The 16,854-nt window shown below is 36.3% G+C and overlaps 3 protein-coding genes across 6 annotated transcripts; all 3 read right to left on the bottom strand.

The window, feature by feature from the left end:
• Window positions 1–566: 566 nt before the first annotated feature.
• Window positions 567–1,374, bottom strand: LOC18051610. The gene has a single exon (XM_006449342.2). The coding sequence runs from the start codon at window positions 1,177–1,179 to the stop codon at window positions 727–729; it is 453 nt and encodes a 150-aa protein (XP_006449405.1). The 5' UTR covers window positions 1,180–1,374; the 3' UTR covers window positions 567–726.
• Window positions 1,375–1,622: 248 nt separating this feature from the next.
• LOC18051611 lies at window positions 1,623–4,681 on the bottom strand. 3 transcript variants are annotated; one of them, XM_006449343.2, is made up of 9 exons: window positions 4,440–4,681; window positions 4,208–4,335; window positions 3,965–4,012; window positions 3,712–3,825; window positions 3,486–3,554; window positions 3,290–3,346; window positions 2,955–3,110; window positions 2,184–2,264; window positions 1,623–2,052 (listed from the first exon to the last, which is right to left on the bottom strand). In XM_006449343.2, exons 1-9 carry the CDS (start codon window positions 4,576–4,578, stop codon window positions 1,981–1,983), a joined length of 864 nt encoding a protein of 287 aa, XP_006449406.2. In that variant the 5' UTR covers window positions 4,579–4,681; the 3' UTR covers window positions 1,623–1,980. The 3 variants fall into 3 exon arrangements, with proteins under 3 accessions (XP_006449406.2, XP_024045877.1, XP_024045878.1); XM_024190109.1 differs by having other exon boundaries at window positions 4,208–4,374; window positions 4,440–4,522; XM_024190110.1 differs by having other exon boundaries at window positions 4,208–4,363; window positions 4,440–4,478.
• A 1,453-nt stretch (window positions 4,682–6,134) lies between these two features.
• Window positions 6,135–16,290, bottom strand: LOC18051613 (homeobox-DDT domain protein RLT1). 2 transcript variants are annotated; one of them, XM_006449345.2, is made up of 18 exons: window positions 15,906–16,290; window positions 15,164–15,625; window positions 14,870–14,949; window positions 13,771–14,139; window positions 13,551–13,640; window positions 13,301–13,465; window positions 12,967–13,189; window positions 12,286–12,386; window positions 11,666–11,752; window positions 11,410–11,562; window positions 11,151–11,306; window positions 10,352–10,561; window positions 9,603–10,274; window positions 8,937–9,497; window positions 7,983–8,612; window positions 7,751–7,855; window positions 7,293–7,538; window positions 6,135–7,071 (listed from the first exon to the last, which is right to left on the bottom strand). In XM_006449345.2, exons 1-18 carry the CDS (start codon window positions 16,060–16,062, stop codon window positions 6,352–6,354), a joined length of 5,187 nt encoding a protein of 1,728 aa, XP_006449408.1. In that variant the 5' UTR covers window positions 16,063–16,290; the 3' UTR covers window positions 6,135–6,351. The 2 variants fall into 2 exon arrangements, with proteins under 2 accessions (XP_006449408.1, XP_024045863.1); XM_024190095.1 differs by having other exon boundaries at window positions 14,870–14,952.
• Window positions 16,291–16,854: the final 564 nt, after the last annotated feature.

Raw genomic sequence — 16,854 nt, forward strand, 5'->3', positions numbered from 1 at the left:
TTGGGTATATTCTTTAAGTACAGTATTATGGTTGGTCATTGATGCATTGGTGGGCTATGAGAAAGTAACACGTCGTGAAGAGAAGTTAATAAAATTTCAGATGAAGAGATAAACAATTAATAAATGAAAGAAAGAGGCGGTTACATTTTCACAGAAATGCTTTATTAACTTTGTCAACATACTTGTTGGACCAATCTACCAAAGCCTTTTTTTTTGGCTTGCTTTGTGGGGGGGTTAAGTGGGTTTGTTTGTTAATTTGTTCCGTGATCAGCGCAAGGGGAGTTTCCTACTCGACTCCAAGGCGAATGGGAAAGACAGAGATGGAATATAAAGGAGAAATTTGTCCGTGCAGTTTTGTTTTCATTTTCCGATTGCAAATATTCGTTATTTCCTCGTCTCTTTATAATTATTACGGCACGGGCCCCTCTACGATGCTTTTTGGGTCACAATACCGGGCAAGTGAGGCTACTCGATTTTTATTATTCTACTGAGCTTGGGCTTGTTGTCCAATCTTTGCCCCCAACGGGTCTACAATTGGCCGACTTGCCAAGTGTTGCATTGCAATGGTCATGAAAAAAAAGAAAGACCCGTTGAGATCAAAACCGAACTCTAAAATGTAAAATCAACACAAAAAATTTGCTGTTGTTACAGAACCCAATACTAACAACGGTTACACAAACAGTCATCCATCATTTAAAACCCATGTCACTGCAATACAAAGTGAAATCAAGAGCCATTAGCTGCAAATGGGTCCCAAAAGAAGAGAGATAACAACAAAAGATTAGGCACCAAAATAGGAATCAAAGGATTGACGTGACATCCGAGGCGTTTTCTTCGCAATCGTTTCCTAACATACTCGCTTTTCTCCTCATCTCCCCACTTAGCTTCCTCCACCCCCTTTGCCAGAGTCAAAGGCGGAGGCTGCTGATACGGGCACTTTGATCTCCAGGAAGTCTGAGGAAGCCCAAATCTCGAGACCCTTCTGAGGAATAGAGAGAGACCCCACCTCCAGTGAATATAACGAAATTTGGTGCAGAAAACAGGAGGATAATCCCAGTTCAGGTAGCATGGGATTTGTGAGGAGACGAACAACTGTGAGTGGAGCGGTGGTGAATTTGTGGGGCTTGTCAAGACGTGTGTCAAAGCTTGCAGTTTTTGTTCCCATGTTGTGTCATCCATCACTAAATTGTTCGCAATAAATCCCTTTGGCTGAAATATGAGCCATATATCTGAGTCTGATGATAATGGAGCAAACTATTTGTCTTTTTAAGTTGTGCCAAATATTTTGTAAAATCATCTTTCGTCCACAAAATTGTCGGTGTTTTTGCTCTCGCCACTTGCCAATTGATTGAATGTAAATTGAAGGGCAAAATCTTTTATTGCCTTTAAAGTTTTCACATCATAAAAAATGAGAATTCTCATTCATAACAAATGACAACTTGGACAGAATTGACATCGTTGAAGAATTTTGTTGTTGTAAATGAGAAATTTCTCATTTGACACGAGAAATTTCGTTTGATAACTATTCTTTTGGACAAGATTTCCGTGCAACTCGAAACTGACCAAAGTTGCCAGGTCAACGACACGGTCGAAAATTTTGAATTCTAGGAACTTAAGGTGAAATGTCTTTAATATCCTCAATATTTTGCATTTAAGATAATGAAATGTTGAAACAACTCTTTCAACCTAAGAGTTCAACTTCATGTTGCTACAAATGGAATTTACATCAGTCAGTCAAGTATGAAGAATCCACGCACCACTAGAGGTAGCAGCAAATTAAATGGTTAGTAACTGGCATTCTAAACTACTACCAGTAAGATACTTGACATGAATTAATTCATGTGACGAGGAGTCAGCAAGACGACGAGCACTGCCCAAGCTATTCCTTTCTTTCTGGAACTTAAAAAAGAAAACGACTGGTTTGGACGACAAATATCCTCTTCCTGAGAAGCAAGTTGCCTCCTTAAAGAGCAAAACTTTCTATAACTTGCTGAATTGTGATGAAAGCAACACCCATGCAGCCAATATTGGGAAGGTGATTAAAGCAGAAGCCTAGAATGCCAGAAATTTAGTTACATTAGACGATCAAGAGTGAGAACTGGAACGTGGATGACAGGATCCACAAAGCCGAGTCAACAAAAATGATATCAATTACCAAAAGGGGTAAAATCTACAAAGCTTACCACAAAAAATACCAGTTCCTCATTGGCAAGAGCTGCGGTCAATTTGTTTTTTACCATTTCTTGCTTGATGAATCCTTGCAACTGCAAATAGAATGTAACATAGAGTTAAATCCTGTTTATCCATATGAACATGAAAGTTCTGCTGTTATATCTAAACTATTAGGGTTCCTCGGACTGGGTGTGGCTTAGGCAATGTAGTGACCGGACAATAAAGCAGTAACTGGTAATTTCTAGGTGCACGAGTGCTCGCAACCTCTGTATTTGGTTCAATTACAATGTCAGAAACAGAAAATTAACCAAGGTTTTTATGTTAGCATTGCATTTAAAGTTTTTCTAAAGGCAAAACACCTGTCAGTGATTCAATGGAAAATGGCACACATAATTACAGCAATATAGTTTAGAATATCCCTTGTACAGCAATAAAAGTATAATTTTATCTTTCAAACGACAATTCTGTATAGCTTAGTTTAGAATAGTTTAGAATATCCCTAGTAAAGCAGTAACTGGTAATTTCTAGGTGCACGAGTGCTTGCAACCTCTGTATTTGGTTCAATTACAATGTCAGAAACAGAAAATTAACCAAGGTTTTTGTGTTAGCATCGCATTTAAAGTTTTTCTAAAGGCAAAACACCTGTCAGTGATTCAATGGAAAATGGCACACATAATTACAGCAATATAGTTTAGAATATCCCTAGTACAGCAATAAAAGTATAATTTTATCTTTCAAACGACAACTCTTTGCTTAGCAGATGTGAGTGAGTGAATACAAACCTCATGGTGAAACTTTTTAAAAGCCAAAAAGAATCGCTTAAATTGATGTTGAACTTGAGACATAAAGGAGATCAAAATAGACCCTTTGCCTGGTAAATAAGGTACCAACATCCCAGTGAGCTTTGGAAGATGTTTTTCAGAAAAGTCTTTGACAAACTGCAATTCACGTGGAAAATTAGAAATATGCGTCATATTATGAAAACTATTGAATATAGACCAACAATAATAAATGGATATGCAAAGATTAAGACTTTACCAATATTTTCTTTAAAAAGTTCAAATAAATTAACAAAGATGGATTAACATCTCTGCAAATTTCCAACAATTGTTATTACCTTCAAGAATGTGCATCTGGCATACATCAGTTGCCTTTGGACGTTTGCTGCCCTCAACTATAAGAGAATCATCAGCAAAAAAGGAGATAATAAGAATAAACTGTCAGGGCATCAACAGAGATTCACACAGCCTTATTTTCCTAAATCCTGAAGAACTGAGGATATGATTGAAATAACTTTGGACGACCATGCATACTTGTGCCATGTGAAGAGCCTGCTCAAGATGTTGAATCTGAATCCACTGTTCTGTAACAATCTCTGACATCTAGCGGTGACAAACAAATCAAAAGAAAGCCATGTAACAAGCTCAGATCCTAAAATGGAATCTCAAAACAATGAAAAGAATACCACCATTCATGAGTTAGAACCAGCGAGACAGGAAGTTGTCACCAAATGATATGGGGATGAGCAAAAGCATTCACCTTTTCAACTTGTAAAGAAGCCTCTTCCAATCTGTCCTCAGCATCCAGAGCTTTCGATTCTAAATTGTGAATATCAAAGTTGTTCTTCCGGGAAGCAGCCCATAGAAGTCGTATCTAGGCAACATTATCCTACTTATCAAATCAGTTAAACGATCAACAAGTGAAAAACAGAATTAACAAATATAAATACTACCATGTATTTTGAGAAAGGCGATGCACCAACAGAAAGATGAATATCCTATTCGTGACTAACCTCTTCTTCCAGAGCATTTAGCCTTTCCTCAGCCCGGGACGAGTCATCCTGCAATTGAACCGTATGCATTGTCAAAAATTTAATGTGACACAAAGATTGTCTATCCGTCGAAGAAATTGATTCCAGAGTGCGCAAATCTACATTTATATTGCATCATTTGTATGCTTCACTCAACAATAATCCAAAACACGGATCGATCGGTGCCAAACAGCGCCTAAGGATTGAAGAGAAGAGGCACAGCACCTTGATTTTTGAAAGAAGAGATTGGAGATGGTGGATCTTATTCGTCATGTCATCAACTAGCTTGTCGCGCTCCTCTATATAATTACTCTTGCCATTTACTTTCTTAATGCTTTCCTCTAGAATGGATTCTGTGAGAACAGAATAACGCGATGGAGTCTAAAATATCACTATAAAATTGACAACGTCAGCATTATCAAAAGATGAACTAGTAAACACTAAAGAGATAAATTACCTAATCCGGCAATTTTGAGCTTGGCATCCTGCAATTCAGCGATCAAATGCTGCTGGCTGTGTTGTTGATTTTGAGATGTAAGAGTGAAAGACCAAAATAAAATTACCAAAAGGAGAGTTAGATGAGCTGCAGCTGCCATTACTTTTCTATTCCCACTCTCTGTTACTTTCCTAGGTTTTGTTTTGGTACTGAAGATGAAGGAGAACTAATAAAAGACCTAGGAATCGGATTGCTTGGTGGCCTTTTTTTTAAAAAAAAAAAAAAAAACTGAAAGACGGTATTCACTTCTTCAGTTTCAGTTAGGACGTGGTGCACACGTGGCAAGCGCCGCTTAAATGAGAGTAGAATCTGTATCATTCACCATCACTGTCCATAAAAAATAGTACGAAAAATAATACACCATCATTATAAAATGAAAAAAAAATTAAAAAAAAATAACTCTAAAATAATTTTTTAAATCTTTTTGGCTTTTGTATTAAATATAATTCTATTTTCAATATAGATAGCATTACTTTTCATCATTTAATTTGACCCCCCCTCATCAATCATCTCACAATACAACCAATTTTCTACCTTTTTTTTTTAATCACTAACATACATTATACAATTAGAAACTTATCAATATTTACATTAGAACCATTCTAATCCAAATATATACCCTCACAAATTTAGGAAGAATATTTGTTTCACTTTATATTTATTTAAAGAAACTTTGAAAATACTCGTTAAAATTATCAACATTCCATCTAATATTCACAAAGTATATGAATTTTATACTTCATTATTAACAAAATAGTTTAGCTATATAAAATGTCAAAAAATTAAGCTGCAACAAAATATTAAGGTATAACGACTACAATTCTTAAAATTGCTAATTGATAGGTGCTACTGAAGATGTCATCTAGTTATAAAAGGGTGTAGCTTTGCAATTTTTTCTAATATTACTTACAATAATTTTTCTTTCGTTTTTAAGTTCAAATTATATTCCAAATTTATTTGACATTGAAAACTTGATAATATTTTCATATTTTAAAGTAGATTACTTACAATAAGTTTTGAGTATTTTTGTACTTTCATTAAACATTGGGTGACAATCTAATAATTTCCCAATATTTAACAATAGTGTTTACTTATTATTATTTTAGAAGTAAATATTCTTATATAAATTTCAAATAAAGATCAAATGTTGCGGTTTTAAAATATTTTTTCAAATTATTAATATTATAAATCATAATATTAAATTGTTTCTTATGATTATAAAAATTAAAATAATTTGTTTGTAATTAACAATTAATGTTATGAATAAATAATATATAATTTAGTTTAACAAAATTAACTTAAGTGGCTTATCCCACAGGGGTCATGGACCAGGAGAATTAATGATGCAATGCTATCTTGGCCCAACTTGGACCAAACATAAACTTGGATAAAAAATTATCCAATGCCAATCCCATGCCTAATACCACCACCGAACATGCCCTAAATTTCCAACCAGAAAACTGGAATCAAATCAACCTTTGGCTCCGCCGCGAAAGCCACGCTGAATACCCAAGAATAAGCAGCGTGACCTAGATACAACCGTTGTGAACAAATTTTTCTACCACTAATAATATTCTTTGCATTATACACACAAGAAATAAATTTGGAGTCAGCTAGTATTTCAAAAACAAAATAGGAAAAAAAAATTAATATAAATAATGGCGAAAAATACCTCATTGCTGGCTAGCTTACAAATAATAAGCCTCAATTACATGGATTACAATGCGAATCTAATTACTTCTAACTCCTCGTTCTGAACCCCGATAAAATTCAGAAGGGGTGTGTTCTTTTGCTCCCCTATACAGAAATTCCGCTACAACACCAAAAATATATTGCAGCCTGTGTACCAGCAGCAATCCCATAAATACAATTATCAATCACTATACTCTGAAGCAGCAGAGTCAACGCCATCGTCGATTCCATTCTGATCAGAGGCCTCACTCATGTCAATATTTCCCTCCGAATATTCATCCACTGCTTCTTCAATGCCAGCATCATCTCCAAAAGCATCTTCATCCTCATCACTTACTTCCATCACATCCCTGTTCCAGCCATTAGCAGCACCATTAAAACCAACTTCCCAGTTTCCTTGCTCATATTCCACTGCTTGAACATTGTCATCGGAGTCCACAGCTTCAGCACTGTTGCTGTTCTCAGCATCCTCCATATTTATCATCCTTTCTTTTCCAACACCCCATTCCTCTTCATCCAAGTTTCTATGTAATCCACTACTACTGTCAGGGATAACCATATGACCCATTTGGCCCTGAAATGTCTCATTTTTAGATGTCCTATCGGCTCTCTTCCTAACCGTTCGGCGACCTCGACCATTTGTTCTTAATCCCTGCTGTTTCAGTCGGAGATTTAAACCCTCATGTTCTCTTGCAGTCCGCCTGCCAACATCAGCAGTGATACTCGGAGTTTTTTTATGATACTTCCTACTCCATCCGTGATCACGATTGCCTTTTCCACGTCTATAGTTTTTCCGTTTTCCAGCCAGGTTAGAGTAGTTCTCTTCTTTCACAAGTCTATCTTGGTCCAGTTCTTTTAGAACAACCTCTTTGCTCTTGAGAGGTAAATATCTTGAAGGGATCTGCACATATGGAAAAATGGGGGGGTTAGCTGTTCTATTTTTTCTCATTTCTCCCCTAGAAAATGATGATTATAAATAGCTGTCTTATCAAATACACATGTGGCCAGATACAAGTTTGACAGAACCACCAGGGAATTTTTTGATTGCAGGGTTGAGAGTTTTCACTGGCACACTGTGAGCTACAAGGTATCAGATTAAAAAGAAATGGCATAAGAACTCACAACTCGTTTGTTGGCTTCCTTATCTTCTTCAAAGTGCTCAGGTTTTTCTGGCTTTACATACATTATGGATGCATCAAGTTCCAAAAGCCTAAGAGCCACAGCAGCAGTGGTTTTTGGTATCCATGGAAGTATAGGAACCGACCAAGGGTCAGCACATGTAAAAGAGGAGCCCAGTAATTCCTTTGTTGTCTCAAAGTTCGAAGATAAATATGATCGCTTGATGCCACTCTCAAGGATGGTCAATAACTGCAAAAGAAACTCTGAGTGAGCCACTCATCCAACCAAAACTTAAATGTCAACTTACATATATTGCAACATACACAATTTTGCATGGATGCACAGATAGACATAACTACACAAAACTTGATTATGTAACGGTGGAATAATGAACTAAGGGATTTTTTATTTGATTAAACTTCCAATTTTACCAGTCACAAAAAAATGAAATTATACACAACCTGTAAAACTTCTTCAGCTGATGATGACATGTTCAACTTCATTCCCCAAGTCTTTCGACGCTCGTCTGTCCATGATGCTTCCAGTGCTTCTGGTGGTATGTACGCCTGCCAATCAATAAATACAAATTATATATGAGCATAAACATACAATAATTATCAGCTCTTTGAAAAGCTGAAAGATATTATTTAAACATAATTACTTTCAAGAAAATCCAAGTCTTCTCAGTCTCACCTCAATCACAGCAGACAAGGGCTTAAGCAATCGAATTCCCAGAGGAAGAGAAGAATCAGACACATGTATGTCTCTTAGACCTAGCTTCGTTTTCTCTTCACACTGAATGGAATGTTCTGAAAATTTAGAACTCTTATCAACTGCACCAAACGTCCGGTGACAAGAAGGGCAATGGGCATCTTCACAAAGATAAGAATCAAGACACACATCACAAATGACCAAAAGCTGCCTGCACCTTGTCTTCTCATTTTTCGAGGCACAAAGTGATAGTGAATTGAAACATTCTCTCCACATCCACCACTGAAAATCTTGGAACCTTTCCAGGGCAGCTTTCTTCTCGATTTCATTTCTCCCAAGCTCAATTCTGAAAGAAGAAGATGTCTCAAGTGTATCTGAATTTAAACCACAAACTGTACTACTGGGACTGTCAGAACTAGCAAAATCAGGATCAACATCCATTTCAGCAGCTTCATTTTTAATAGCAGTCCAACTTTGACCTACAGTATCAATGCCTTGCAAGTTCCTTCTAACTTTATCTTTGAAGGACGTCTCAATCTTTTGCAACATTATGCGCAAATGAGATTCCCTAGTCCCGCGTGCATCCGAAGACGACAATAGAGCATCAAAGGCCTACACAGATAGAATAGAGTCAATAAAAGCATTACACAGATGCAAATATACCAATCATGTATGCTACATCTTCCTAAAGATATCTTGTGTAGATAAGAGTAGATAGACTTTCAAAATAAATAAATAAATAAACAGCAGGCACATTAATTTTAGTCATATAGTAAGTAACGTGGAACAGGTATACAAACAAACAATAACAAAATACATAAAACAAATTGACAAAAACATGCATGCAACAAAATCATTATATGAGCATATAGTTAAAAGTAATTTGATATAACATCTAGTAGGAAAGTTACAATTACATATTTGTACAAAAATTACCTCTACAGTATCAATAAGCCTCCAAGTTCCATCATGTAATTCAACGAAGATTCTTCCAGAACAAGGATCATTTCTAGAAGCAGATGTAGCAAACTGCCAGTATCTATTACGTCTGCGATCTTGACCGAGAGGCAAGGACCTGTATACATACATCTCTTCTGCCATATGGGCAATATAAGCTTTCAATTGTGAGCGTGACCTTTTTGAAGCATATCCATGTTGCTGGGTCGCAAGGTTATCCAGACCAGTAGAGGGATCTTGAACCGCTACGGTCCTTTCATTAGGGAATTCACTTAGATGATTCTGAAAAACTTGAGAACCAAACATGGGTTTTTGATCTTCTGCAAGGCTTGGAGATGCCTCATTCTTATTATCTACAAATACCGGTAATGGGCTTTGGCCACCCTCCGCTGCAGAACTAGCTAGATGTGTTTCAGCTTTGCTTCCCATTGCAGGTGTAAAATCTAGTTTAGTTATATTCTCTTCTTTCAGACGGCTTTTGTCTAATTGGGCTTCAGCCCACATTTGCTTTTTAAGAGCATTGGCTGCTTCCAAACGATCCTGCAGATCTCTCAAAATCAAATTACATGCAAAGAAAAAGCCAGAAAAGGAAAAGAAAAATAAACAAAGCAGATCAACTGATTAAAAAGAAAAATATAGGCTTACCTCAAGAACAGCACGAATAGAGTTTCCTTCATTTGCAACGCCAATTAAAGCAACAAGGGCATTAAGACGCTCCTCCACACTCAAATGAGAATAATCACCCTCGGCTAGTCCTTGGATCCATGATTCACCAGGCTTGCTTTCATCAATCTCAATATTTTCTTGATTGAGATGACTGGCTCCAAAATCTTCAACAGCAACATAGTTATCAGCAGTGCCTTGACATCTTGCATCCTTGGAATCATTTAAAGAAAAGGATGAAAAACCTTTGTCAACCTCGTTTTGCACACTTAATGCAACATTGTTGCAGGCATTGTCTTTTCCACTCACTAAACAAGTGTTGGCTTCATCATATCGATCAATATTTTTGTTTGCACTTGAAGGGGTTGCTAAGTCTTCAACTTCAGGATCCTCTTCAACATCACATTCTGAATCCTCGTCTCTTTCCACATCATCAGCATCTTCTCCACCTAAAAACCCATTTTCAAATATTCGAATTTTCTTTCTGGCAGCTGCAAGTATTGCTTCCGCATCAGCAGGATCCTTCCTAAAGGCAGGTCGTACACAATATGTTGAAGGAGCTATCCTTTCAAAAAGTTTTGTATCCCTCGTCAATGCAACAGAAATTGATGCTTCTGGGGTCTTGCTTGTTGTAAGGTCCCGAAGTCCAGATTTCTTTCAGAAAAACCGATAAATCAGGAAAAAGCACAGAGGACAAACAGCTACCTAATTTAACAACAATCTAAGCTCACCTGAATCTTGTCTGCAAGTTCTAGCACAGTTAATCCCTTGCTTCCCTCAAGTGAAAGAACATGAAAGGCAGCAAATTTGACAGTTCCAGGAGTCAATTTATGCCGAGATCTTCGTGGAAGTAACAAGCCTTTTTCTCGCATCCATGCAAAGGCATTTTCAGCTGCTGAACCATTACGTATGGTAGAAACAATGTCTTCACAACCTTTTCCCTGAAATTACATACGACTATGTTTTGAACAATCAAGAAATCAAAATTGGCACAAATATTCATCTGTTAAGTGCCTAAATGTGATCAAGCCTTAGAACCTGATTCAGCCACATTTGACATGTAATGCCAATACACCTAATATGCAATTAACTCGACTGACATATCTAAGAGTTTCAGCAATTCTATCACAGCTGCAGTCACTGAATCAAATATATTCAAGGAGAATGCTACTCTGCCACTATAACTCTTAACCAATGATGTCCAAAAAAACTAAAAGGCAACCACAATCTTTTAATTAATCGGACACTAACTAGAGCATAGGCAAGCTAACATTCTGAACAAGACACAAAACAAACTACAGAGCTGCCCAACAATATTGGCAAGGGCCAGAGATTCTTCTAACAGGATTATCCACTGGTGTTAAAAAAGAGCTTAGCAACCTCTAATGGAAGTTTTATGTGGTATATCTCAGATCATCACTGTCATGTCTCTACAAACAGCTTCCACGTCATGTCCTATACCTAATATTACCACTATGAACAATAACACACCAATTTCAAAAAAATTATGTTCAAAAGTAAAATACGAACCTCATGATTATCACCTACGTTGGCCCATTTACTACTCATTTTCTTCAACTTTGGCCCAAATCCTGCAGATAATGCTAATTGCCGAAATATTTCATGCCAAGTTAAGGGATTTAGAAGCTGCTGCCAATTGCGTATGTCGAAACCCCAGGCATATGCCTGATAGATAAAGAAAGATAAAAAAGCGTTATCAACAATGTAAAATAGTAATTATGGCAAATAACTAACTCCGGTAAACATGTAAGTGTAAGGCAGAGCTTACCCCTTCAATGATCCGTGGATGTCCACCTTCAGGATTAGCAGCACAATATTGATTCATTCCTAATCCAGTAGAAGGCGTCCTGGCAACATCTTCAATATCTTTTATTATTGATTTCAGCAGCGCAAGATGAATCTCACCCAACAACCTTGATTCCTGAAATCAAAATGACATGAATTGAAAAAAGAATGTTACATGAAAATAAATTTTAATTGTGCAAAAATGTGAATTAAAAGAAAAAGAAATACACATAACTCACATGGTCATGAAACGCTTGCACAAACTCATCAAGAGTAAAAGGCCATAGCCCAAGAACATCAGCAAAGGTAATAAAAAATCTCCAAACCTGCAAAACCCAAGTCAACCGTTGGAACCTCAAAAATGAAGGCATTGAATTCATCATACTAGTTTCAGTTATCTTTCAGAGAAACAGTGAAGAGAAAAGAAAACAACAGGAAAAAGCAAGAAAGAAACACCATCACATTTGAGGCTTTAACGAAGCAATAAAAACACCATAAAGATAAAGACTCAATTCTTGGCATAGAGTTGTAAGCTAGACTAATGCCCAATAAAAACAACAGATGACATGATGGTAGACCGGTCCCCAATACAATAACCAACAGATCACGTGATATGTTGTATAACAACACAGGTTATACAACACAGCTTATGACAGAAGTGTCAAAATCAGGCACAAGGAAAACCTGTTAAAAGGCATCTCATGAGAGGGCGTAAGTAACAAAACGATGCAGTTATTTAATACCGCCACCAATAAAATAAATAAATGAATTAAAAAAAAAGGTGCACAAATAAGAAATAAATAAGATAAAAAGCAAATGAAAAAAAAATTAAGAATACATAAGTGTTATTATTTCATACCATGAGAAGGTTCCCGACATTTTCCTCTGAATCACTCCATGGTTGAACCGAAAACGGCCTTTTTAGTCGCACAGTCTTGGGAGGGAACACACTTAAAGAATCTAAGGCAAAAAAATTGCACAGCAGTGCTCAGGAAAACTAGCAAAAAGACAATGGAAGAACACTATCATAGTTAATGAAACGAAAGCCACTAAAAGAAAGAACGCCTCATGCTTATCATCTTAAATAAGATAGAAAGGTTATAAAGATCCCAGAAAATTGTTGAATGAAGTAATGGCAGGAAAAGATGTAAAACCATATTTACAACCATAAAACGAATGAAACATCATCGATTTTCTATCAAGGAACAAGGTCTGCATCTACATAAATAGAATAAAATAAAATTTGGCTCTGGATTTCAGTTCCTGTGGCAACTGTTTAGGGTCACGAGGAGAAAATAACATAAATTCCAAGAATAATGTCCACAAATTCTCACAAATGCAGATAAAAAATCATCATCATTTCTCTGATTGGGTCTTATTTTCAGAAACCTTTTAAAGCTTGATATTGTATAGTCTCATAATAATTTCATTCATTGGTTTATTCCAAGAACATAGAAGCGAAGAGTCAACCCAAAAGAAAAAGGATAAAGGACAGTCAATCAAGTAAGCGCATAAGAAAGATATATCAAGCAAGATATACCTCGGAAAGAATCGAGGTTCTGCAAGGTTTCAAGGTCAAGATGAATTATTGAGGACAATCCTTTACTGGCAGCAGCCAAATCCATGAGTTCCAATTGTTCATCCTCAATAAGATCCATAGATTCTTTAGCCATTTTGCGGGCAGTTGCCTTCTCAATGGCAACTTTACGTTTAGCTGCCTGTTTCTCCATGCGAAGCTCTTCTTTGAGCCTCCTTTTTTCAGCCTATGAACAACACCCCACAGAGAGAAAGGTTCAGATCATTTATCCAAAAGAAAAACAATAAATGATGCGATGAAGTGTAGATTCAAATTATTGTTATCCTCTCAAACTTACTCTTAAGTATTCTTTCTGTAGAAATTTTTCCCTCCGTTCCATTTCGCGTTTTTGCTCACGCAGTGATCGCTCTTCCTCTCTCTGTCTTTCACGCATCAACCTTTCTTCTTCCTTCCTTCTTTCACGCTCATGCTTCTCCATTTCTTTTCTCATTCTTTCCTCATTCTAAGAATGCAAAATAGATAAGATAAGCATATGAAAAGCTATTGGTTCCCCAACATGGCACAAATCAGGAGTAGTACAACAAAACCTTTCGCCTCAGATTATCTTGTCTTTCAAGCTCTTTCTGTATCCGAATCTCATTGGCTTCAACTTCCCTTGCAATTCTCGCTTCGTCACACTACAAGATGCAACTTAAAATGCAATCACTTAACTCTCAAAATTTTTCTAAAAGAAAAATATGAAGCTGTACAATTCTAGGCTGAATATTGTAACCTTCCATAGATTTCCAATAAGCAAGTAAGGGATACCTTGCGTTTCTTCTCCATACGTTGCTCAGCGTCATTATTGAAAGTTTGCCCATCAGACAATAAATAAGGATCTTCAGTTCCAAAAATTGGGTGACTGGTAGACTGCGCATTTTTTCTATTATTTGAGGTTGATTCCCGTTGTAGGAGAGAGTCTTCACCTCCATTCGGTGATGAAAAAATGTGTGCTGGCTTGTCTTGTTGAGATAAAACACGAACACGAGCAACATGGCCTTGAACACCATGAACTCTTGATGAGGGTTCATTTGCATGAAGAAAAGAAGTTCTAGCTCTTGAACCATCAATCGGTGAACCATGAAAATAAGGTTGGTCTGAGAGAGACTGATATTCATGGTGAGCCCTTGGGATGACCTGGAATTAGATTCACACAACTTCAACAATGAAATTTATATTAATTGCAAAAAATCTAGCATTTACGCTAGAAAAAAAATAAAGAAAAAAACAATGTCCACATGGGGAAAAAAGTAAACCCAGGATAACACAATCAACAATATAAAAAGACATACAGTGTCTTCATTTTCGGTTACAAGAACAAGATATCTATAGATGCCTAAGAAGCAACTTTAGCATGCATTCTGGTGGAGAAAAAAGAAGGAAATAGAACCAAACAGCAACTGAACAATATTCTTTATTGGAAGGAACCAAATGACAGAACAGTATAAGATCCAAAATTCGCAAGTAGCAATCACAACACAAATGCGCAAGAAAGCGAAGAAAACCTCAAATGAAACAGATCAAGTTTCAGGCATCAAACTAATAACTGTTGCCAAATAATTTCAGCTGAAAAAGAAGACCAATTTAGATTTCGGTTAGAAAAAGGGATAATATTGATATAAAACTACACAAAGTTTTAGTTGAAAACTGAAACCGCTAATAACAATATCCAGTTAATTCAAGCCAGTGTTACAGAAGCAGAACAGAGAAAATCTTAATTGCTGACATTAGTAAAAAGACCTAGACTAATGAACTCCAAAGGCATGTTGAGCATCCAAATAAAAATGCAATCTCACATATTTAGCTATCAAGTAGCTTGCCAAATATATTCATTAGAAACATCTAAGCAAAGAATTGAGAAACCAACTTTATTTGACTTGGTATCATATCGATCATATATTTTGCTCTCATAAGGATGCCCGGACTGCTTCTGCTGCTCAGAGCTTCCTGCTTCATATGCAGTAAGGTTAAAAAAAAAAAAAAAGAATTAGCAGGAACTCTATTTGCTATAAAATCAAAATACATTAGATGAATCTTCTTAAATGAAGACCTTATACCAAGGCATTGTTGCATCAGTGAAATCTGTGAAAACCAGGAAGGTCAATAACAAAACATATTACTTTCTAAAACTAATAACAGAATGCATAGCTTATGGTTCTACCTATTGGCGCCCCAAAAGCATCCGGTGGCAAGGAATCAAACTCCATTCCAAGAATTGGCCCATCCTCTCTCAATGGCTCCCCTAACTGCGCTTCCACACAGGCTATCGCTCTGAGTTCCATTATTGACTGTTGTGACTCATAAGACCTCCTTACAATTGGCATATCATCCATTAAACCTCGAGAAGACCCCACTGCATTCCTAAGCTCCATTAAATAAGGACTCGAGCCTGATCCTGAGCCCGAGCCATAATCACTCCCAGGCTCAGCCCCAGCTCGCAACTCATCTATAGGAGATTCTGGCATTACCACAGCCACATTTTTTCGCATTTTTTTTGGCGGATTCTCCTTTTCCTTCTTATCCTTCAATCTTCTGTGACAAAACCACATCTGCAACTGTCGATCAGATAAGCCTAATTTCTCAGATAGCTCAGCTCGAGTAGACTCAGATGGGTATGTCTCCGCTGAATCAATCAATCAAAGAAAAAATCAACAAATTGAACCAACAATCTGAACAAAATTTAAGTCATATAACACCAAATTAAATAGTAAATAAAAAACTTAAACGTATATATGCATGAAAGGAAATAACATACATATTCAGAGAACATACGAACTGAACAAAGAAATCAAACTGAATTCAACATATGGGAGCTAAATACAACAAATATAGAAATTTTAGCGATCACATCCAAAAAAAAACTAAAAAAAAAAACCATAAAAAAGAGAGATATTTGTACGAACAAGCATAGGCTTTCTCGAGGGTTTCGAGTTGAAACGGAGTCTTCATCTGTCGTTTGGGCTTTCCTTGTTGACCTTCATTAGAATGATTATTATTATTATTATTGACAACAAATTTTTTACATTCATTACTTTTCTCGGCGTCTGAATCGACCTCCATTGAAGCCACCACCAGATCACACAAAATCTAGGGTTTCTTTCTTCAAAGAAAAAAAGAAATCTACTTTATTATAGTTTCTCTCTCCAAAACGAAATATCGTGTGAGTGAAGAAAAGGGGGAGAGGCAGAGAAGAAATAACAAAGAATAAAACGAAAATAATATGAATGCGAAGAATAATAAAAGCGACGACGATGAATGATGATAAGAGATGAAAGAGAGATTGAGACGAGAGAAGAATAAAATTAAATTTAAAATTTAATATTGTCAATATTAATGATGATGATGATAATAATAATAATAATAATACAAATGAGAAAACAAAGTGAAAATAGTAAAAAGCGAAATCAGGAACAGAACAATAGTAGTAGTCCTTCTTGACTCTAATTACAACCCATTCCATTTTTTGTTTTTTTAATTTTCTTAAGACTTATTGATTTTGTTTTTCTTTTGTTTTTATTGAATGGTGTGAGTGAGTGTCAAACTGAGGCCTTGAATATTTGATGTGGGCTAATAACAAATGCAAAAGAAATCAACTGTTTCTTTTTTTCTTTTCTTTTTTCCTTTTTTTTTTTATTTTGATTTCCCTTTTCTCGGTTCTTGATGTTTAAAAAAAGAAAAAAGAAAAAAAGTATTTATCAGAATATTTATTGGATGTTGCTTTTGGGTTGGAATGAATTGAGAAGTTGTTTGTTCTGTGGTTTTGCGGCTTCAGGATCTTTGGGTGTGCGATTTATGTTTGACATTCTAGTTTGCGCTTTTGTGGGGCCCAATTGTGTTGGGCTGGGCTTTTAT

This window comes from Citrus clementina, unplaced genomic scaffold, assembly GCF_000493195.1.
Source record: "Citrus clementina cultivar Clemenules unplaced genomic scaffold, Citrus_clementina_v1.0 scaffold_2, whole genome shotgun sequence".
NCBI lineage: Eukaryota > Viridiplantae > Streptophyta > Magnoliopsida > Sapindales > Rutaceae > Citrus > Citrus x clementina.

Excerpts from the sequence above, each read along its gene's own strand:
- LOC18051610 (XM_006449342.2), bottom strand. The coding sequence starts at position 1,179 with ATGGATGACACAACATGGGAACAAAAACTGCAAGCTTTGACACACGTC.
- LOC18051611 (XM_006449343.2), bottom strand. The coding sequence starts at position 4,578 with ATGGCAGCTGCAGCTCATCTAACTCTCCTTTTGGTAATTTTATTTTGG. Across the intron at positions 3,826-3,964 it reads TAAATGCTCTGGAAGAAGAG|ATACGACTTCTATGGGCTGC; the intron begins GTTAGTCACGAA and ends AATGTTGCCTAG. Across the intron at positions 2,265-2,954 it reads TTAAAAAGTTTCACCATGAG|TTGCAAGGATTCATCAAGCA; the intron begins GTTTGTATTCAC and ends TTCTATTTGCAG.
- LOC18051613 (XM_024190095.1), bottom strand. The coding sequence starts at position 16,062 with ATGGAGGTCGATTCAGACGCCGAGAAAAGTAATGAATGTAAAAAATTT. Across the intron at positions 13,466-13,550 it reads AAGATAATCTGAGGCGAAAG|AATGAGGAAAGAATGAGAAA; the intron begins GTTTTGTTGTAC and ends TTGCATTCTTAG. Across the intron at positions 11,307-11,409 it reads ATCCACGGATCATTGAAGGG|GCATATGCCTGGGGTTTCGA; the intron begins GTAAGCTCTGCC and ends TTTATCTATCAG.